The sequence below is a fragment of the Acartia tonsa genome, chromosome 12 (assembly GCF_053477335.1).
Source record: "Acartia tonsa isolate MP-2025a chromosome 12, ASM5347733v1, whole genome shotgun sequence".
NCBI classification, from domain to species: Eukaryota; Metazoa; Arthropoda; class Copepoda; order Calanoida; family Acartiidae; genus Acartia; species Acartia tonsa.
Genome location: NC_137271.1, coordinates 20,517,494 through 20,540,458, shown reverse-complemented (window position 1 = coordinate 20,540,458; position 22,965 = coordinate 20,517,494). Strand labels below are relative to the sequence as shown.

Below are 22,965 nucleotides of genomic sequence, written 5' to 3'. Positions count from 1 at the left end.
AATGACATAAAATCCCTCTAATCGAGGGGTATCATTTCGGGTAAGCTTCGCGCATTTCCCTGTGCATGCCACTGCACAGGAACTTGTAGCTAACTTGTAGAAAATAAATTATTTTTTGTTCCAACCTAACTCAAAATCTATTATATACCAAAATATAAAAATAAATAAATCCTACTAATAAATCTTTAAATGTACTTTTACTTTTACTTCAAATTTTGATGCGCATCTTTTAAAAAAAGGATATCCAAGACTGCACCGGCAGAAAACAATTTTTATTGATGTAGCAACATTCGTTGAAATAAAATAAAATCATATGAATATTTAATCATAATGTGGTTTGAATAAATAGGTATAATAATATTAATAACTTTTGAATAACAAAAAGTTTTTAATTGATAAAATATCACACAAAACTGAATATTGACGACGGCCATATGTTTATTTTTGTTTACATTTGTATGTGTGTGTGTGGTAGAACCAACTAAAGGTACCCCGGCTGCAATCAGCTGTCTGTATATGTGTGTGTGTGTGTGTTTACACAGGCCAGCACAGATGGAATCAGAGACATGTTTTTATGTGAAACCGCTTACAACGCGTAAGCGGTTTGAATCGCCTGGTCTGTATCGAAGACCAAAAAAATTAAGAATTTTTTGGTTTCGATTTTTTCTATCAAATATATTCCTGTTATGCTAAAATTTATAATTTAAGCATAAAACTGTAGACATTTGTATTGTTTATAGGTTCTAGTAAATCTTTTTTTTATTTTTCTTCCCAAAAATGAGAAAATTAAGTTTTAAAAAACATCTATTAGGGCAAGAAGTCTATAAGCAAAGTAAGAATATTAAAAATCTATCTCCTATTTACCTAATAAAGGAAACTGAATATAAATTGCACTTTTAAATAGCCGTTTTATTGCTGCACAGTCTCTATTACCTCGATTTTTAATTTTCATCCTATATCAAGAAAATTATTTTTTAAACAACGCTTCCTTAACCACGATTTTTTGATCAAGAATATTGGTGCTAAAAAGAAAATCTATTAATTTTTCTATAAAAAAACTTATGGGATTACAAAAATGTGAGTGGTCAATGTTATTGTATTAAGCTAAAGCTTCTACATGGGTTCTACAAGAACCATATTAGCTTCCTATACTCTTTAAGGGGAAAATTTGTCGTCGATTTAGGCTGCTACAATAGTCCTCATTTATTAGCCAGTTCGTTCATCTAGTATGATGGAAGGTGATATATGAGTGATTGGGGATCGTTGTTTTAGCAAGCTACAAGTTTCACTTTATTAGAGTGCAAGATAATCTGTTGTACCATCCAAGTTCTCTGACTAAAAATATACACATGTTAAAATCGTCCTACAGGTTTAACCCTTATTAAAAACAAACTTTATATTATCTCGAAAAAGCCCTCTGATTATTTCTACGGTAATATATTTTAACAATTTTTTACTAGTTTTCTAAAAACATTTTCATTCATTTTACATTTTATGAAATACATTAATGTTAATTAAAAAAGGAAAGTTTGTCAAGAGATAAAAAGTCTCCATTGCCTTAGTCTTGGCTTCGTAATAAAACTCTTTTGACATTTCCCCCAAATATAAATAACCCTAACATTTTGTTGAAATAAAGTAAATATCACACGTTTTGTCTATTTATAATATGTAAATATATAAAGTCACTATTTAAGTTTTTATATTTTATTCAACTTTTATAATTTGATGCCCGAATAAAATTCTTAAAAAAGGAAGAAATATGGTAGAGAATTGTTAGTCAATTTCAGGCCATTTCTAAAACAACAACAAATTCTATTCATCAATTCTCAAGCAACGTTTTACTACTATATTCATATCTTAAGTTAAAATTCACGTCAAAATGTAAATTTTCACTGTATGACAGTTATTAAAAAGTAGAAAATAAGGATGAGCGAAGAGCAAAATATAGCGCCGTCGGCGGTAGACGCCGCGAAAGACGGTAAAATAGCGCCGAAAGAAATTCCACCGGCAGCCGCTAATAATTCTGACAATGAACAGCTACAAGAACCTGTGGAGAAACGACAGCGCCTAAGTCCTAGAAATGATAATATACTGCATAAGGTATATTTATATTAAGTAGCGAATCTACTATGTACATAATTCACTATGTATGTCCGTCAGTCTATATATTCTGAACACTATTGGGGGAAAATGTGATTTTCTCGGTTGCTATGTAAGATGGAATAATGAAACTTCTTGTCAACTTTCCCATCAATAAGGAGCATAATTAACTATAACACACTTATGGCGGTCGGACTGCTTTTTAGCAGTTTTTGGGCTATTTTTATAATACTATAATTTGATTATCTAAACAGTACATTTAAGTGTTATACAGAAGGATTGTTCGTAATTAAGTAGATCCCTGTGTAGAACTGAACTTTTGACTGGATAGTCAGCTACTCGTCTTCCCCTTTGGCCCTAGACCGTAGTCGTATACCTCAATTGAAAATCACGAAACCTTGACACATAACAGTATGTAAATGTCTGTTGTAGCATGACTGACAGACTGACAAAGCAAGATGGATGCTCTTCGATCCCCAATTACCCCATCACCTATCCTCCTACTGGATGAACGATTTGACCAATACATGATGTCCATTTTAGGAACCTAAATCTGTCATAATATTTATGTATATATAATATAAGAATAAAAAATAAATGCAAATTTTTAGAAACAAGAAAGTACATGTACTTCCAAAAGATATGTTGAATAATTAACATATAAATTATTATTTTAGGAAACAAGAAAGGTTCATTTCCAGGCTACCCTAGATGATAAATCTAAATTCAGGTAAAAATGTTATATAACAAGTCATTATGCATGAACATCTATTAGGATAAAAATTTAGATTGCTGAAATGATTATATCAAATTAAAACTTTGATGATCCTTGGGGCGTTAAACACTTCTAACAATAAAAGAAGGACCGCAATAAGTTTTTTCGTCCACTTAAGTTTAAATAAAAGCAAAACTGTTTTCAAATTTTTTATACTTGATAAGACAATTAAGCAGGGGCAGATAGTCAAACTGAATGTCCTTCAATTAAAATTTCCATCGTGATATTACGAGAGATTGTTTAGTTTTTATGTATATTTGTGTGTATTTTTGTTGAAAGCATTGATTATACTAAATCTATATTTTTAGAAAAAGAAGAGGTCCACCAATCGAAGACCGATCAAATCTTGAAAATGATTATATAAGAGGAGAAAGGTATTTTATTCATACAATCTATAATACAAAGTAGAACGATGTCTGTCTGTCTGTCCGTCTGAAGCTTAAGATCTCAGTAACCACTGAACCGATTGGGCTCTACTCTTCAGGGAATATACCTACTGGTCCTGTGATGGTTTTAAGCTATTTTCCTTGGGGGTGGGACACCCGCAACCCCCCCAAAAATGAAAAATACCCCCCCAAAAAAATTTTTTTTTTTACTTTTTCTTTTTAAATATAAAATACGAAAAATTAGGTTGATCAAACCTCTTGGGGCTATGCCCCTAGAGGCTAGGGGCGAAGCCACTAGTTTATAATAAATCAGTTAGGTTGAAAAATAGCAAATCACTAAAATGTCATAAAACTAAAATTTTGATGTATTTCAGAATGAAATTAAAAGGGCCACTGAGAAAGCGCAGCCATAGTTTTTCTGAGGGTGGACATGCCAAACATCTCCCTCCAGCTATGCAGCCAAGCATACATGTCAAAAATACCTCAGGAATGTTCTAAAACCTCTAAAACTTTAATTTTAGAATCAAATCTTTTTTACAATTTAGCAAAGTATTTTATAAATTTCTAGGAAAGTCATATATTAAGCTTATTTCTATGTTCTAGATTTTATGAACAAACCTTCAAATTAGGTGCTCCTATGAGACGTTGGAAGTCTGGCCGTCTGATTGGGGGAGGGGGTGGTGGGGGTAAGGGTCGAGGAGGGGCTGGCAACGTCCTACCCTCGGAATTTCTGTTGGGCGGTAATATCCATGATCCTCTGAATTTGAACAGTCTCAGCGATGAAAAATTGAGAATGGGTAAGTTGCTTGGTTATCATTATTATACAGATGAAATTAGACTACAGAAGTTTAAAGGAGTACCTATATAGGTTACAATATCACTTGTTATTTCTATCTAAAGAAAATGAAAGACCAAATTGTACTAAGACACATATTAAAAGCTTTGCAAGGCTGAAATATGTAGTTTTAACGGCTAATGTCCTGATTATGTATGTTCCCAGAATATTGTTGTATTTATATATTATATTTTATGCTATTGAATTGAATTAAATATTTTTAGTGAGTTCGCTGACACCAGAGTCTAGTCCACTACCCACACCTAAACACAGGTTAGATAATAGTTATTTATCGCATCGTATCATAGATAGCCTAAGAAAATTCGATTCTATGCATGATTTTTCAGTTTTGCTGAGAACCGGTTTTAATCCATCGGATATTGATAGGTTTCTAAGCCATACTGAAATATAAATACTAGATGAATTAAAGTGTAGTCGAGCACGCTCCCCACCCCCTCTCCAACCTTTGCGTAGAAAATTAAAGGGGGGGGGGGGTATTTTTTCGTGTTTTTCTCAGGTTGGATTAGGTTATATTTGGTTCAGGTTATCCCTGCAGGCTACCCGCAGGGGTCAAATATATCAAGGGAAGAAACTACTTTATATTTAATTTGGTTATTTTTTGTAGGAAAACCGAGTACAAGATTGAAGTGTTGATTCCTCCCAATATATCTGACCCTCTCAATCTGAATGCTGGAGGAAACGACAAGGATTTTGCCGCTAAATTGATCTCACCACTGTCAAAGAAAAAAAAGGTAAAAATTGATAACTAAAACGATGATTTTAAAATAAAAAAATGAATTCTCGAATATTATTGTTTTATGAATATGTATCCTATGTTTGTTCCATGATGGTTTTAGACTATTATAAATTTAGATTTAGGTCTTAGAATGGCTTAAGACATTTTTTCTGTCCTCTTTCACAGAACACCTAGATGTTAGACGCAGCCGTTAGTTTCTAATACAAACAATTTTACCCCTATTTTACTTGACAAAATATTTGCATGCTCTGCTTTACTTGACAAAATATTGGCATGCTCTGCATTACTTGAACCCAAAATCTACATAGGTCCGTCACCGGAACCGAACGAAAAAACGGTTCCCTGCCCTCGACATCTCCAAACTGCCCGGACCAACTCCGAAGGTCGGGGAGGATGAAAATGGTTCCACCAAGGAGGGAATGAAAGAGACAGAGGGAGATGGTGATATTGAAACAAATAAAGAAAAGGTTGCTGTAATTGATGAGAAAAAGGTTCCTGTAAAACAAGTTGTTCCTCAGAAAGAAGAACCACAAAAAAAGGTATTTCTAAAGTTTGCTAACCCTTTATGTACCTATTATATAATCAAATTTAGCCTTTGTTTAATACATTTTATTTTGGGTATGGGTATTTGGGTAATAACCTCTTAGAATTTTTTTTCAATTTTGAAAATTTGAGTACTCCCCCCCCCCCCCCCACCTCCCGATAACGTTCAGCTTTTGCCGCAGCGCTCGGCTCCCTAGCCTATAACCTAACCTAACCTAAATTAGTTGTTCGTTGTCGAAGGGGGGGAGGGGGGTACTCAAATTTTCATAATTGAAAAATAAAGTTTATAAGAGGATAACGCCCGGGTATGATCTCCTGACTGGTAGAAAAGCTGCGGGAAAAAGTTTTTATAAAGGGAAAAATTGTCGTCAGATTAGTTTATTAATATGGATCTCATTTATTGGTCAGTTCGTTCATACAGTATGAGGGGTGTAGTGACTGTATAGTCTGCGTTGTTCTGCTTTAGCTTACACGTGACTTTTTTTGTCTTTGAAAAAGCGCAGTTACTTAATATTTTAATGAAAATATATTTGTGTCCAGGAAAACCGGTTTGTTCATGGCAACTACAACAGATACTACGGGTACAGGAATCCTGGCCAGCAAGAGGATCCCAGGATAAAGCATCTCAAGGCAGAATGGTTTCAACAGAAGAAAGTTCTCGACATTGGCTGTAATATTGGTGAGTAAATGTTTATTTCAGTCAACTATCTGGCCCAAGTGGTGGAGACCCTTTTCGTCTGCTAGCAATTTGTTATCTCTTCTTTTGTAGCGACTCGATAGTGATTATATTTCCGACGCTCAACCCTCCAATTTCCATTTTATTTAAAGAATGGATAAAAATATTTTATTTTAAGAATAGATAAAAATATTTTATTTTATTGAAAGAGTGAAGGTATCTTCCCCCTAAATAGGTATAAACCTTCCCTGGACCTATTAAAGATTCATTTGAAATGAGAACCATATTAGTTTAGCGGTTAGCGCTACTGACAAAAAAGCTTACTGCTTTACATAATAGAATGCTAAATCATTTTGTATCATTAAAACCGACAGCTGCAGCAAACTTAACTGTTTATGGAAATAACTATTATTGTTTTTTTTTAGGCCACATGACAATTTCAATTGGAAAGATGTGGAACCCTGTCAGAATTGTTGGGGTGGATATTGACAAAGAGTTGATCAGAATTGCAAGGAAGAATATTAGGCACTACATGGATACAAGGTATTTCCCCAGATTTTTACCTTATAAAAATGGGGTTTATTATTGAATATACCTAATTTAAATATGTCAAATTGTTTCAAAAATAATCATTATACCTGTATTAGATTTTTTATATTATTATCAACTTTAACAAAGTAAGACATTTGTTAGGTATACGAAATATTATTATTTTTAAGAGACGACATTTTTTTCTCTCTTATTCAATCGAAACCGATTAATATCCTGTGGATTAGAACCAGTTCTCATCCACACGAAAAAATTATGTCTAATTATGTTTTACACAAAAACAAGGATGCGACATCCATAAAAGCGAAGCACTGAAACGGTAGTATAAACGGAAATTAACACTTGTATAGTGTCTAATCTGAATAATCAGAATATAAAAGTATAAGATTCGAAGCAAAATTGTAAGTAAATTTTTTGAAAAACTACTTGATACAGGATAATGTTTATGGACATACTTACATTTTTAGTACTTGATTATAGAGTTGCTTTGCTTATAATATTGTTCTTTGTTGTTCCAGGAATCAATATACCAAAAATCAGATCAAACGGATAATTAGATCACATAAAAATTTGTTGTTAAAAAAGTAAAAAAATCAACATGTTTAAAATGGACATACGGACATTCTGGTAATGATTATAGAGTTGCTATGCTTTCTAAATCGTACCTAACTCCTACAGGAATCATCATGCAAAGTTTGAAATCGATAGGACAATTCTAACATGCCTAAATTAACGAATAAAAGCTATCTATCTCGGACGGACGGACGGACGGACGTACGGACCGACCCTAATTATAGAAAAGCTTCGCTTTTAAAAATGTACAACCATAAGATTAAAATCATTTTTTTAGACCGTGCATCCGGCATCTCAGGGCTAATCTTATAATTGTACATTTTATATCCGCAGAAAGCTGTTTATAATACGATGTGAGAAATAAGTACCTAATGTAGTTTTAATTAGAATTATTTTTTTCAGACCCAACAAGAAAACGCGATATCCAAGGTGTCAGATTCTAACCAGAATATAACATTATTGATCTCACACTTTTTTTAAAAAAAGAATTATATTTAGCATGGGATCCCCTGCTAAAGGGGTGGAGAATAAAAATCATATAGGAGGGGGAAAATATGAATATCTAAACAGTCCTTGAAACATTTTTTCCCCTCCTCCTTTGGGGGAAAAAAACAAGTAAAATGTGTGGAAGGGGAATCCTTATACTAAAGTAACAGGATGTCTGTGTGTTTGTCTGTGTGTTTGTACCGAAGGATCTCGCTAACCGCTGAACCGATCGGGTTCGCCTTAACAGGGTAGCTTCTCATAAGTCCCGGGAAGGTTTATAACTATTTTGGGAGAGTGTACCACCACCCTCCCAAGAGAAAAGACAAAAAAATCGAAATTTTTAAAAACTTATGGGAGACTTCAACTTCAAATAAAGAGGTATCGTACATAAAAATTAACTTTAACAAACAAAAACATTTAAAGTGCCACTAGAGGCCTCTAGGGGCGTAGCCGCTAGTAAAATAAAAAGTACTGAAAACATTTTCCCCCTATTGGGGGGGGGGGATAAATCTTGTGCAGAATATACACCCCTGCTTTTTACCTTATTAGCCAAATATCTGCTGTAGATACCTACACACGTATATTAGCCAAATATCTGCTGTAGATACCTACACACGTATATTGTATGGTTAGAACTGCCCGTAGATGCTTTGGAAAACAATTTGGAGCCCTCAACCCTCTGGGCATCGATGCACAAGGAGAAAAAATGAAGGTAGCATATTAATTGGCACATATGGACCACAAATCCAGGGATCTAAAGGGATAAGACTTAAGCCGATGAATTGAAGTACATTCCCATTATGATGCACAAAATTACCCCTTCTGTAGATTAAATTAGTGGTTTAAATGTTTGGACACTCAACTTAATGAACCATCCAATCAAAAATCAATAAAAGTCCCGAAAGTTGTTAAGCCAACGAATAAGAAAACGTTATTTTAAACTTTGAGGACTAGTGTAATAAACAACCCAATGTCCCCTCCCTCCCTGCCACAAACCTTTTTTCAGAAGAGTACGTGTTTTTGAGGCTTTAATCTGATTTTGCATTATTAAGAGTTGGGGAATAGAAAAAATATTAATTTCCATTTTCAAATCATTAGGTACATTGCTTTTGACTTTATAAACAAGAATGTCAACATCCTTAAAAGAGAAACTTAATAGAACTAACGATTTTAAAAGTTTTAGATCAACACTTTCAATTTATTCAAAAGCCTAACAGACTAAGTATTCCAAGTGTTAATATTTCATTGCATAAAAGTCGAATACTTAATAATATTGATGAATGTTATTTTATTTAGAGTTGCCTTAAACACAATCACTAATTGTCCTAGTAATCACCATTTATACAATTTTATACCAAATTAATGATTTAACCAAATTTTAGGAGTTTCCACATAATGTTGAATTTTACTGTACCAACTATGTACCTGAAAATGATCAACTTTTAGGTAAAAACAATATTTTTTGTCAACAACTTAATTAAATAGGTATTTTATTTACTTAAAAATTAAAAACATTAAAAAATATTCAGGGATCTAAAGGGATAAGACAATTGCAGATAAATTGATGTAAATCCCGAATGTTGATATTAATGAATACCTTCTGTAGATTACAATTTATAGCTGAAACGTTTGGACACTCAACTTAATGTACCAGCCAATTTAATTTCAACTAAACTCCCCAACGTTATTAAGCCAACACTTGTAAGCCCCCAAAGTTTTTAGGCAGCGAATAATAAAACCTTATTTTAAACTTTGGGGACTAGTGTAATAAATAGCTCTATGTCTCCCCCCTCCCTGAAAATATTATTCAATAGATGTATCATGAACATGTATTTAACTAATTTTAATTTTAGAAATAGTTCAACAAGAGTTTGATTCAATTCTCTGTCTTTCCACAACAAAGGTAAAAATTAGATATAATATTATTTCTAGTATGGCTTCGAAAACGATTAATATCCGTTGGAGAAGAAACGGTTCTAACTTCTCAGCCATACTGAAAAATCATGTATCGTTTCGTATTATATCCAGTTTTCTACGAATATAAGAATGTACAATCATAATATTGAAACCAGTTTAGTTAGAACGAGCCTTCGGCATCTTGGGGTTAACAAAGCTTAATCTTATAATTGTACATTTTTATAACCGCGGAAAGCTGTTAATAATACAATGCGATAAATAACTAATAATATTTTAGTGGATGCATTTGAACAACGGTGATGCTGGCTTGAAAAGAGCTTTTAAGAAAATGTATGCCCAGCTTAAACCCGGTGGTAAGTTTACCTTTCAGGGATTTTAAGGGATAAGACAATGTATGCGAAATTAATTTATATCCCCAATTATGATAAACAAAATCACCCCTTTTTTAACTTGTAAAAAATTTGGACATTACTACCATGTTTAAACAATCAAAATTCATTAAAAGTACCCAAAGTTTTTTTTAGCTAACAAATAAGATGATGTTATTATAAAACTTTGGATAACAGTTTAATTATCAGTACAATGTCCCCTCCCTCAATAGTAACTGACAGCAACAAAAAACAAATAAAAGAAAAAAGATGTATATAAGAAATAGGAATTGACCTGATAAACCTTTTGACTAAAATTCAAAAATCTTTTGATTTATCAATTTCATTTCATTCGCACCTTTTGGCAGGGGTGTATATTCTACATGGGATCCCCGGCTCAGGGGGGGGGGGGGAAATAAAAAATAAGTGGTTGGAGGGGGAAAAAATGTAAAAATTAAGAAAACTGAAAACATTTTTTCCATTTCCCCCCCTCCTTGGTGAAAAAAAAAACTAAAAAAATGTGTGGTAGGAGGGAAAAAATAAATAAAATATAGAGTTATTTAAATATTTTTCCATTTTCGGGTGAGAAAAAACAAGGGGGGGGAAAAAATAAAAAAAATTGTCGCCGGGGAAAAAAATAAATCTTGTGCAGAATATACACCCCTGCCTTTTGGTGACCGGTTTATACGTTTTCAAGTAAAATATGATTATTTTTAGGTGTACTGATATTGGAAGCTCAAAGTTTTTCTAATTATGGAAAGCGAAAAAATCTCTCAGAAACGATACTCAAGAATTTTAAGGTAAAATATTCAGAATTTTATATAAAGTCAACAAGTGGGTTTAAAATTTGAAATCTTTAAGTGATCATTAACCACCCCGGAAAACCTTTAAAGTTTTGAATTTTTAACCTCGGTAACTTTGTCAAATATTTGTATAAAAATTTTTAATGATTATTTTTGTAATGTTGAATTGTTTTATTCAGGAAATCAAGTTTCGTCCAGAACAATTTGCAGATTTTTTACTTACTGAAGTTGGTTTCAACAGATGTGAGGTTAGTTTTACACTTTGAATACAACTAGCGAATGTGCCTCTAGCATCTAGAGGCTCCATTTAAATAGATAAGAAGCAAGCAAAAAAAGCAACCTTATACCATCTCAGGACCTTTGTAAAGGTTCCATCAATATTAGAATTTTTAATCAGTTCAGAAGATATTGAATCTTAAGACAAAAAACCTTACTATGATAAAATATGACCTATTTTTCTCTTTAAAGATTCTCTTTAAACACCTCCCCCTTTTTATATAAAGATGCTAATTCCCTCCCCCCCCCCCCCCCAACCCCATGAGGATATAAGTATTGTTATATGTATAAACACAGTTTAATTTTTTAACTTTCTTTATTTATTTATTAAGTAGTAAAAAACCCCGCAGGGGGTACAATTTTCTAACACTTCTTTCTTATTTAGTCTTTTAAGTTATAGTTTGATAGTTATAGTTTGACCGGCGAGCAGTGAACTTCCGGTGTAAAGGTTAAACTACCACATATGTGTTAAAGGTTAGACTCAGATACAGCGGATATTTTTCAAGTGACAGCCAAAATGCCAGCTTCAAAAGTAACTATTAGTGAAGATCAATTAACTAGACTGTCAAATATTCTTCTAAAATTTGGTCTGAAAAAAGATATAAGTAATGGCAACCAAGCTTTTGAAGGAATCATTTGTGCCCTTGAAACCATCTTTGAGCAGCGTGAGAAGGACTTTCACCCAGACGAACAAGAAGACACAAAGCAACAAATAAGAGGCCTGAAAGATGATAATGATACTCTCTGGCAAAGAAACCTTAAAAGTAATGTCATCCTGCACAGTCCAGACATCCCAACTAAAAATCTACAGACAATTATCAAATCGGACGAGACTCTGAAAAAAGAAAATAAAACCATCCAAGAGCATTCCAAGGAACTTATCCTAGAGCATTATGGCATCGAAATTCCAGACAGCGACTTAGCTGCCTGCCACAGACTGAAAGGGCCGGGTTCTATTCTGGTTAAATTCAACAACCGCTGCAATGATAGTGCCTATAGCAGCCTGGTCAAGGCCATAAAACGAGGTGGGCTAAAAGGAGAAGAAAGGAGAAAAGCTAAATCCAAAGAAGAAAAGGCACACATCAAACTCCCCAACTTTTTTATCTGTTTCCATCTGACAAAGCGTAGGGGCATGCTGGTTCAACACCTGAAGAAGCTCAAGAGAAATGGAGATATCAACAACTTCAGCTCAGACCAGAACGGGACCATCTACATGCAGGTGAAGCGGGACGGTGCCTGGGAACCCATCACAAAGCAGTTTGGAGACGACGAAAGCAAATGCACCCTAACTGAAATAGAGGTAGATCAATTAGTAAAAAAAGTTAAAAAGGAAGAAATCAAAAACTAAAAAGTTAGTTGCACTTTCAGAGAAAATATTTTTTTAATGCCATTCAAATCTTATTAACACTGCTTCATATGTATAGCTTTAAATCAATTTTTTTTTTTTTTTAAGGTTCATTTCATTTACTTTCTATTTCTATCAATATGGTTAAAATTATCTTTACTTTTAAAAGTATTAAATATCTGTCAACTGAAATAATTCGCCTGTATATATAACTTTACACATTAATCAGGACTATGATTCTCATATTTTCTTTAATTCTCGTAGCATTAAACTTAGCTTATTGGTCTCATATTGAAAATGATTGATAATTTTGTAGATGAAAATCTTTTTAAATGTTCTTACTTCAGCTTGGAAGAATTTAATGATCTGTATAAGGAAAAGACAGAAATTTGCTCCTTATTATCATATAATATAAGAAGTCTTACAAAAAATTGTAAAAGCCTAGAAAGTCTTTTAAAAAATTTAGCAAATGAAAAATTTAGTTTCTCTGTTATTTCACTTCAAGAATTGTGGGCCATAAAAAATAGTCAGGATGTTAATATTCACAAATATCAAACTATAGTATACAAAGGGAGGGAGGGGAAAAAAGGGGGTGTCGGATTCTTAATAAGGGAAGGACTAAATTTTCAGGAGTTAAGGGATTTAAATGTCTTTAAAGATGGGTTTCTTGAGAGCATGTTTATTAAAGTATTTACACAAAACGGCAGATATAAGATAATAGGAAACATTTATCGCCCACCAAATAGTAACATTGATATCTTTGTACAAGACTTAGAACTTATTCTCAAAAAGCTTGACTGTAAGGAATTTAAAAATGCAGAGGAAATTTTAATTTCTGGAGATTTCAACATTAATGTTTTATCACATCTAAATCATGCCCCTACAAATAGATTTTTATCATTGATGCTTACCCATTCCTTTATGCCTACTATAACTTTACCATCTAGAATAAGTGAAAACACAGCCACTTGTATTGACAATATATTTTCTAACAAACAAAATTTAAATTTTCAAAGTGGGTTAATACTAGAACATATTACAGACCATTTACCTGTCTTTTTAGCACACACATGTGAGGGGAAGGAGGAAAGGGATGGTATAAGTGAAGATAAAGTCAGAAGTATGTCTAAGAAAAATATTAATATTTTTAAAGAAAAATTAGCAAAATCAAATTGGGACAGTGTTATGAATGAAATTAGGCCGGAAGTAGCTTTTGAGTCATTCCAGAATAAAATAGAAAAGGAATTTAATGAAAGTTTTCCCTTCTCAAACAGAAGAAAAAATCGAAAAAAACACCCCCAAAATCCATGGATGACACAAGAACTACTTTCTATCAGAAAACAAAAAGATAAGTTATTTAAAAAACGCATAAAATGCCCTAATGAAACTAATTTTAACGATTGGAGGGACTTAAATCAGCTTTACCAAAATAAATTAAGGAAGGCAAAAAAAGATTATTATCACAATAAATTTCTAGAATTATCAAATGATATTAAGAAAACTTGGACTCTTATAAACTCAGTTATAAATGGAAGAAAGCATAAGGAAAGTCTACCTAACATCTTTTATGATGACATAAAATCATATTCAGGGGCAAAGTCAATAGCTGATGGTTTCAACGACTTTTTTTCAAGTATTGGGTCTAAAATTGCAGAAAATATACCAAATTCTGAATCCAATTTTCATAGCTTTCTTGGGGAGAAAAATGATACTAATTTCAATTTTGGTATTGTAACTAAAAAGAACTTGTTGTATGCTCTAAATAAACTTAAAAGCAAAAAGAGTTGTGGGGAGGATAACATCTCCATCTTTCTTATCAAAGAAGTTATAAATGAAATTATTGATCCGTTAGTATACCTATTTAATTTATCATTAAAAACAGGATTCATACCACAAAATTACAAAATTGCTCGTGTAGTACCTATTTTTAAAGCAGGAGAAAGAAATAAGTTTACTAATTATCGTCCAATTTCTATTCTTTCAGCATTTAGCAAAATTTTAGAAAAAGTTGTTGCATTACAAATGACCAAATTTTTATCAGATTGTAATATCCTATATAAATATCAATATGAATTTTCGTACTAATCATAACACAACACAGCCTTTATTAAATTTACTTAAGCATATCTATGAAAATCTAAATAAAAAGAACCCTGAATATACAATAAACATTTTCTTAGATCTTTCAAAAGCCTTTGATGTCCTAAATATAAAAATTCTTTTAAACAAACTTGAACACTACGGTTTTAAAAATACCTTGAAATGGTTTGAAAACTATTTAATAGGACGGCAACAGTTTGTTACAATCAATGGTGTAAATTCAGCTAAAAAAATCATTCAAACAGGGGTTCCACAGGGAAGTATTTTAGGCCCCCTCTTATTCATTCTATACATAAATGATTTACCAAATGCAACATCCTTTTTAACAAATTTATTTGCTGATGATACTACTTTTAGCAAATCAAACAACAACTTAAATGACTTAATTGCAGATTCTAATTTAGAACTTGATAAAGCAAAAAATTGGTTTAGAGCAAATAAACTAGCCTTGAATGTATCAAAAACTAAATATATGATTTTTCGCCCACATAAAAAGCCATTTGATCCAGAGTTATGCACATTGAAAATAGGAGGGGAAAAAATTGAAAGAATTGGCAGAGATTGTAATACTAAATTTTTCAAGTTTGTTGGTGTTCTTATAGATGATGAACTTAAGTGGGACAAACATATAAACTATGTAGAAAATAAAATAGCAAGCTCAGTCTATGCCCTATCCCAAACAAAAAAGCTCTTTCCAACCACTACTTTAAAAACAATTTACAACAGCCTCGCTAAGCCCCACATAGAGTATGGCTTAATTGTTTGGGGGGCGGCAAAGGATGAGCATATCACAAAAATTCATAACCTACAGAAGAAAGCTGTAAGAAATGTTTTAAATGCTAAGTACAATGTGCATGCCGAGCCCCTGATGGGAAAACTAGATATTCTTAACATTTTTGACCTAAGGGATGCAAATGTAGTTGAATTTGTCTCTAAATATTTAGAAAACAAACTTCCCAAATGTATGCTTAATTTTTTAACACCATTGCAAAATACTAGATCAAAATGTCTTAGAGTAGAGAAACCAAATTATAAAATCTATGAAACTTTTCCTTCCGTAAAAATCCCGAAAATTTGGAATAGTTGGGCAGGTGAGCTAAGATCATTAAATTCATCCAAAGCTGTTAAAAAATATGTAAAAAATAAGTGTATATCAAAGTACAAAACATTTCAATGCAGGGAGAGAAAGTGTTATCCCTGTGGAAAAATATAAATATAATTTAAATATCGCAACCAGTAAGCTACTTTAATGCCATACCCTGTAAATAGCTAATATTATTTTATATTATTTGTGAAACTTGTAAATATTTTCAAAAATTAAATGAAAAATGGGCCGAAGGACAGTCAAGATTGACTTTAAAGGCCCTGTAGTACAGTTACCCTAATTATGTCAATATAAATAAATATATCTATAAAAATGATGTAATTTAAAATGTATTTAATTATTTGTAAAATTAATCTGTAATTTACTGCTAATAAATCATATCATATCATATCATATCATTTTAAAAGGATTCAAAATGCAAGGACATATATTTTTTTAACTCTTATTTTATACATCTTAATTGGAACTGATGATCTATTTTTATAGAGAAACATATGTATTCCATCAATAAAAAGTTAAAAAAAAAACTGTGTTTATACATATAATAATACTTTATATAATAGGATATATGCATTTTTTTTTATATTTGAAAAAAACAGGTATGATAGCTGTTAAAAAGCACTATCATTATATTCTTTTCTAACAATATCTAAAAATCAATGAATTAATTTCACGTTTTCAGGTTGTAGCCATACCTAGCCATTCAAGTAAAGGATTTCAGAGACCTCTACAGGTTTTTATTAAGGTAAACATAACGGATTTTTGGGTCAGATAATTAAATCTGTATGTATATGAAGGGATCTCAAGGGAAAAGCCAATGGCCGATAAATTAACGTACATCCGGATATCCCCAATAAAGATAGAAAAATTACCCCTTCTGTAGCTTAGATTACAATTGGTTGAAACGTTTGGACACTTAACTTATGAACCAACAATTGAATTTCAACTAAACTCCCTAAAGTTGTAAAGCCAACACTAAAGAATTTTTTTTTTTATAATTTGGGGACTAGTTTAAAAAACAGCTCATTGTCCTCTTCCTTCCCGATTGGAACAAACCCCTTCAGGACAACATTTACAAATAGTCATCGCGGTTTATTAAAATATTTTTTGCAGGGAGCTGAAAACGAGACCTCAAATTCTACAACTCCCTGTTCGTATGGGATATCACCACACGCGTACAACCCCGCATTTACTCCATTCTATGGAAAGTTCACGCCTGGGAGTGCCTACACACCAAGGTAGACAGTAATAGATAGATAGAAACAGAGGAGTATATTCAGCTAAGGGGGGAGGGGGGAGTTAAAAAATATGTGGGTGGAGGGAATAAGTAGAGTACCTACTGAAAACCTTTATTCTTCCTCCTTGGTGGGGAAAAAATAGTAAAATATGTGGGAGGGGTAAAAAAATTAATAAAATAAAGAGTACCGAATGAAAACATTTTTCTCTTATTCGCAAAAATAGGAGGGGGAGAATATTTTGCAGCCGATGGGGGGGGGGGAATGAATCTTGTGCAGAATTCACACCCCTGGATACAAAGTTAGATAGGTACCTAGCCAGTCAGTTAAGAAAGGTTTATGGAAAGGTATACAATTCAAGTTAAACAAACTTATTGTGCTTACTTTTAATTCTGCTCTTGGTAGAAAATTAACGAAATGTTGTCGATTAATTTGCCATTAACTTATCCCTTTATTTCACTCAGAATCTTATTTAGTCAAAGTCAACGCACGCCGGCAGAAGAAACGGACAAACGAGCGGAGCCCGGTAACCCTGCGGAGTTCCTGTACCCTGGCCCAAGCCATCTGTACAGTGGGCCTACCCCAGGAGGATACTCGGCTAATTCTACCCCCAGTGGATTTACCCCAGGTACGGTACTGAATAGTTACAAGTATCTGACTAAAAGTACATTTTTTAGTAGCCTGCATCATATGCATATAGTTTTTATTGGCGGATTTTTATTTTAAACATTTTTTTTTGGGATATGAATAGGTATAGATAAAAAAAAATTGAACTGAAAATGTATTGTACTTTTCTGTTTCTTAGAAATGATGATAAACCTATGTTTTATTAAAATTAAAATAAAATGTGGGCAGGGGTGTATATTCTGCACAAGATTTATTTTTTTCCCCCGCTAAAAATTTTTTTATTTTTTTTCCCCCATAGATTTTTCTTAAAAAGTAGGGGGGAAAATAGAAAAATATTTAAAGAACTCTATATTTTATTTATTTTATCCCTCCTACCACACATTTTTTTAGTTTTTTTAACCAAGGAGGGGGGCGAAATGGAAAAAATGTTTTCAGTTTTCTTAATTTTTACATTTTTTTCCCCTCCAACCACTTATTTTTTATTTCCCCCCCCCCCCCTGAGCCGGGGATCCCATGCAGAATATACACCCCTGAAAGTGGGGCAAATGAACAAAAAAAATTAACAACAGCTGTTTAGTGTACTTCTCTTTTAATCAAACCATGCTTTAGTCAAAATAGTTTTTCTTTAAATGAAATACCCCTTCTGGTATTTAGTGTAACCCTACTTTAACGAATACTTAAATCTGTACCAAAATATTTAGGTACAACGCCACATGGGGGAAGATATTCAGCCAACTCCACACCTAGTCATCTACCTACAACCTATAACAGGGGACCAAATAAACTTCCAGTCTACACAGGTCAATATTTCTTTTAATTTAGTGATTTCTAGGACGATAAAGAATTGCGTTGCAAGTGTATCAACTCTATTTTTTGCCTTCTAAATGTACAATGGATTTATTATTACTTGGATGTTCCAATAAATTTTCATGTTCTCTAATAAAATGAAACTCGCAGCGGGCTAAAATAATGATACCCCCCCCCCCCTATATTCATTGATATTTTTAATTTTCAGGTTTGTCTTTCCCTAGTCCGGGCAACCTAGTATCCAGTCCGGTTTATGGCCTACATACAGGTAAATAAATAAACTATTTCAAGCATAAGTTACAAGTATGCCATCAAACATACATAATTATGTATTTCAAACAAATAACAAACATTTAGACAACACTAATTTAGTCTTCATGCTGTTTTTGTGAAAGTCAGTCAGCTATATAAATTGCACATATCACAAGAATACGATTTTCAGTAGGATTCAATAGCGAAACAAGGAATATGACCAGGGAGGAAGAGGTCACTGACGCTTTCAATAAAAGGTATAATTTCAAGGGTAAGATGCAGAGACTTTAAATTAAATGTTTGTTTTTTTAAATTCAGGTGCTGCAAGTCCGCAGGCCGAGGACACTGAACCCAGCACCTCAACAGCTGCGCCCCACAACACCCCAGCACCGCTGCCACCCTCCCCGTCACCCCCGTCCATATCCTCCGAGGACCAGACCCCCTCGTACACCCCCCAGTACACGCCCAGCTACACACCAGCACACTCGGGCCACCACAGCCAGGGAAATACTCCTGTCTATTCAGGTACGCATTTTTTTTTTAAATGAATCTGTCAAAATAGCTCTGTCTAGTTCTAGATGTTCGACAGATCTTCCTTTTTTATACCAAATTGGCTATTATTGTGATAGAAACCTGGTTAAGGTGTCTATAGAAAGATCTTTGGTTTAAATTTTTTAACATTATGGATTTTATCTACAAGATTTCAAGTACTTAAGACGGTTTGTTCTTTTTTAATCTCCATGTAGAGAAAAATCTCCACAATGGCTAGGTCTCGAGCTGTAGTGCTCTGGGGAGGTGAGTAGATTCAAAATTCATTATTGTTTTTGCATTGTCATTGCTTGAGTATGATTTTGATATTTTTATTAGTTTTTGGCCAACACTGTAGGGCTTATATTGAAGTAAGTGAAGCTTACCTGATAACTGAATTAAGATCTTTCTTCAGGACCTCAGTTATCACCATCTGGAGGACCCTCATCTCCCCTGTACTCCCCCGGGAATGCCACCCCTCTGGTATCCTACTCCCCCAGTCAGTACTCTCCAGAGGCCATAGGTCCCGGGTATTCTCCTTCAGCTTCAGGTAAACAGGACAGACAAATATACTACCTGACACAAGCGGTGTAGACCCTTATAGTCTTCTAACAAATTACTTTCTGTTCTTTTGTATGTACTCGGCTGTGTTTATATTTCCGACGCCATTAGCTGATTACAAACACCCAATGGAAAATCGGTACAGGGTCCCCGCCCTATAGGCATAGTAACAAATAGGACTTGCCCCCTTCTATTTTTTAACTTTAAAGTAGCCAGTTAATATTAGAAAAACCTTGATGCAAAAGAAGAAAATACAAATGTGCTACCTACACAAGAATGGATGTAGAATATATATACACGTGGATATTAAAACAGGAGAAAATTGTGTTCAATTTAGGTTGCTAACATGGACCTCATTTATTAGTCAGTTCTCAAGTGTAAAATATTTTATCTTCTTTCACCAAATACACACAAATATTTACTCTGTATAATTTTTAAGGAGCCAACTATTCCCCTGACACCGCTGGACCAAACTACTCTCCTGATACCGTCAGCGGAGGGGTGGCCTACTCCCCTGCAGAGCCAAACTATTCCCCCGACACCATGAGACCCTCATCCCACAGTGGAGGCGGGTATCTGGCTGGTGGTATTGCTGGCGGCTCTGGTGGTGCAGGGACTGTGGAGCCCAGCTACTCACCAGATACTGTTGGGCCGGGATACTCCCCGTCAGGACCGGCATATTCACCAAGTGGCTCTTATTCTCCAGGTATAAAATTTTTTCATGTCACAAGACAAAGAACTCAGGGAGGGAGGGGACACAGGGATGTTTATTACAATCATCTCCAAAGTTTTATAATAACGTCTCTTAGTCGTTGGCTTAACAACTTTGGGGAATTTGATCAAATTTTAATGGTTGGTTCATTAAGTTGTGTTTAACGTTTCAATCACTAATTGTAATCTACAGAATTTTTTTTATCATCATTGGGATTAAATTATCGGCCTTTGTCTTACCCCTTTTTATCCCTGCTAAGAAATACGTGTTTAAAGTGTGCATTTTTTACAATCAAGTAGGTAGGGTAAAAGGTTAAACTTATTAAGATCTTTTTTAGAATTTATGCTAATCAAACCCTAACTTAAGGATTACATCATTTCAAACATAAATATATGTAAAGATTATAACAAATAAAGAAGGTGGAGTTTATTTCAACTCTCAATTTATATTGTCTTAATTTAGCTTATTCGCCAAGCAGTGGAATGATCTCTAGCCCGCAGGGCTACTCTCCCTCCTTCCAGCGCTCGCCAGCCGCCTATTCTCCACACTCCCCGGCACCCGGATACTCTCCGCACTCTCCGGCCCCCGCCTACTCGCCGCAACCCAATTATTCACCCGGGAACGCGACACCGTTGTGCACAAGATCTCCATTCCCGTCGCCGAACACCGCGCCCCTGTCTACACGGTCCCCCATGCCTTCCCCATCCATACAGGCTCCAGAAGTATCAGGCAATACTACACCACACCCTGGTCCGTCCGAGTCTCCGCTCTCAAGCTCACCAAGACCTCACAGGTTTAGATTATTTTATCTTTTTTTTTCTCCAGATAATGGATATTTATAAAAAAAAATTTAGAGGCCGTGATTCTGCAAACAAATAGAAATTAAATGATACCTACTAAAATCACAATAAACTTGCAGTGGGATGTGGGTTGCATGGGGGTAGAACCTAAAGAGTTTTAGCATTGCTGAAAATTTGCTCCTTGAGAACATACCATTCAAATTGCATTTTACAAACAAATTCCTAACTATCGCTTTCAAAACTTTTATTGATTTATTTTCCTTTTAGATATTCATGGTCAGGTGCTAACCTATCTGGAAGAAATACACCTGTGGAAGAAAGAGTGGGTGTTTCTAATCCACCTTCTGTTGATGCTAATCCACCGTCAGTGGAAGCTAACCCACCAAGTGTCGATGCTAACCCTCCAAGTGTCGATGCTAACCCACCAAGTGTTGATGCTAATCCACCTTCCGTGGAAGCTAATCCACCGAGTGTAGACGCTAATCCACCAAGCATCGATGCAAATCCACCAAGTGTAGATGCTAATCCACCCTCAGTTGACACTAATCCACCAAGCGTCGATGCAAATCCACCAAGTGTAGATGCTAATCCGCCAAGCGTCGATGCAAATCCACCAAGTGTAGACGCTAATCCACCATCAGTGGATGCAAATCCTCCAAGCGTTGACGCAAATCCACCAAGTGTTGACGCAAATCCACCAAGCGTTGACGCAAATCCGGAATCAGTGGGAGCCAATCCACCAAGCGTTGACGCAAAGACGCCTTCTGTGGAGTCCAATTCACCAAGTATTGATGCTAATCCACCATTAATAGATGGCAATTCACCTAAGGATGACGTTAATCCTCCCAATGTTGACGCTAACACTCAAAGTGCAGACGCCAATCCATCAATTGATGTTGATACACCTCATTGTGATAAGACCAATGCAACAAACGAGAATGTTGAAACATCCCAGATGGAAGCCAATCTAGTTAAAGTGGACGCAAATTCTCTCAATAGAGAAAAAGATTCAGGAAGCACTCTCAAGAATGACTCTGATATATCTAATAACGATGCTAATCATACAAACAATGAAGAAAATCTGGCCAAAAGTGATTCAAATGTGGATAAAAATAATGAATCAGTACAAGAAAAATTCAGCAATACTGAAACTCAAGATAAAGAAATAGAAGTGTCAATGGGAAACGAAAGAGACAACAATGTTCAGATTGAGACTAATGATGCTATGACCATAGCTGATCTGTCTAATGATGACGTGTCAAGTGACGCTCTGGTTATGCTTGAACAACTATCAGAAGACGAGCAAATGAGTGATGCTAAAGAATAAAACAAAGTAAAAAAACTGGAGCTAAGAAATATTGTAGAGCAGAAAAGATTTAAGTACTTGTTGTGTTGATCTTAGTACAGAATAATCTTCGAAGTTTTTCCAAAGCTGAAATGAAAAAAATGCTAAAAACTCATACCTATCTATTTATCATCAATAAGGCAATGGATATGTCACCTGGGCCAAATATTTTTACCAAATTTTTCTGTGTGTAAATTAACATTGTAACTGAATAAGAAGGTCTGATTATCGTATGAATTTCATTATTGACAATTATTTCAGCATGCCATAGAGCATTAAGATCATGATTCATACCACAATACATGTTTTAACAATTGATCTTACAATCAGAAAAGATTAAAGAAGAATATTTTTCCATGAGTTGCCATTGCCTTATCCTTGATAATCCCTCGCTAGCATTCTGTGATATTTTTTTGTAAAATCATTATTCCATTCAGACAGTTTTTGTTAATAAAAATATCAAAATAAAATGTTTTTTTTTTTATATTTTAATTTTAATTAGAA

The 22,965-nt window shown here is 34.1% G+C and overlaps 1 protein-coding gene across 6 annotated transcripts; it reads left to right on the top strand.

The window, feature by feature from the left end:
- The first annotated feature begins 1,773 nt into the window (after positions 1–1,773).
- On the top strand, positions 1,774–22,931 carry LOC145334578 (uncharacterized). 6 transcript variants are annotated; one of them, XR_013884865.1, is made up of 28 exons: positions 1,774–2,100; positions 2,778–2,830; positions 3,184–3,249; positions 3,636–3,749; positions 3,892–4,058; positions 4,321–4,369; positions 4,722–4,848; positions 5,162–5,392; positions 5,937–6,075; positions 6,498–6,615; positions 7,597–7,623; positions 8,326–8,392; positions 9,063–9,126; positions 9,534–9,583; positions 9,875–9,950; positions 10,683–10,765; positions 10,948–11,016; positions 16,277–16,339; positions 16,708–16,832; positions 17,306–17,457; positions 18,158–18,256; positions 18,472–18,531; positions 18,834–19,040; positions 19,459–19,593; positions 20,044–20,310; positions 20,779–21,109; positions 21,384–22,601; positions 22,858–22,931. XR_013884865.1 is itself a non-coding variant. In XM_080180080.1 (27 exons), the coding sequence occupies exons 1-27, from the start codon at positions 1,927–1,929 to the stop codon at positions 22,441–22,443; spliced, it is 4,173 nt and encodes a 1,390-aa protein (XP_080036206.1). In that variant the 5' UTR covers positions 1,774–1,926; the 3' UTR covers positions 22,444–22,931. The 6 variants fall into 6 exon arrangements, 2 of the variants coding, with proteins under 2 accessions (XP_080036206.1, XP_080036203.1); XR_013884866.1 differs by having other exon boundaries at positions 22,823–22,931; XR_013884863.1 differs by having other exon boundaries at positions 8,314–8,392.
- Positions 22,932–22,965: the final 34 nt, after the last annotated feature.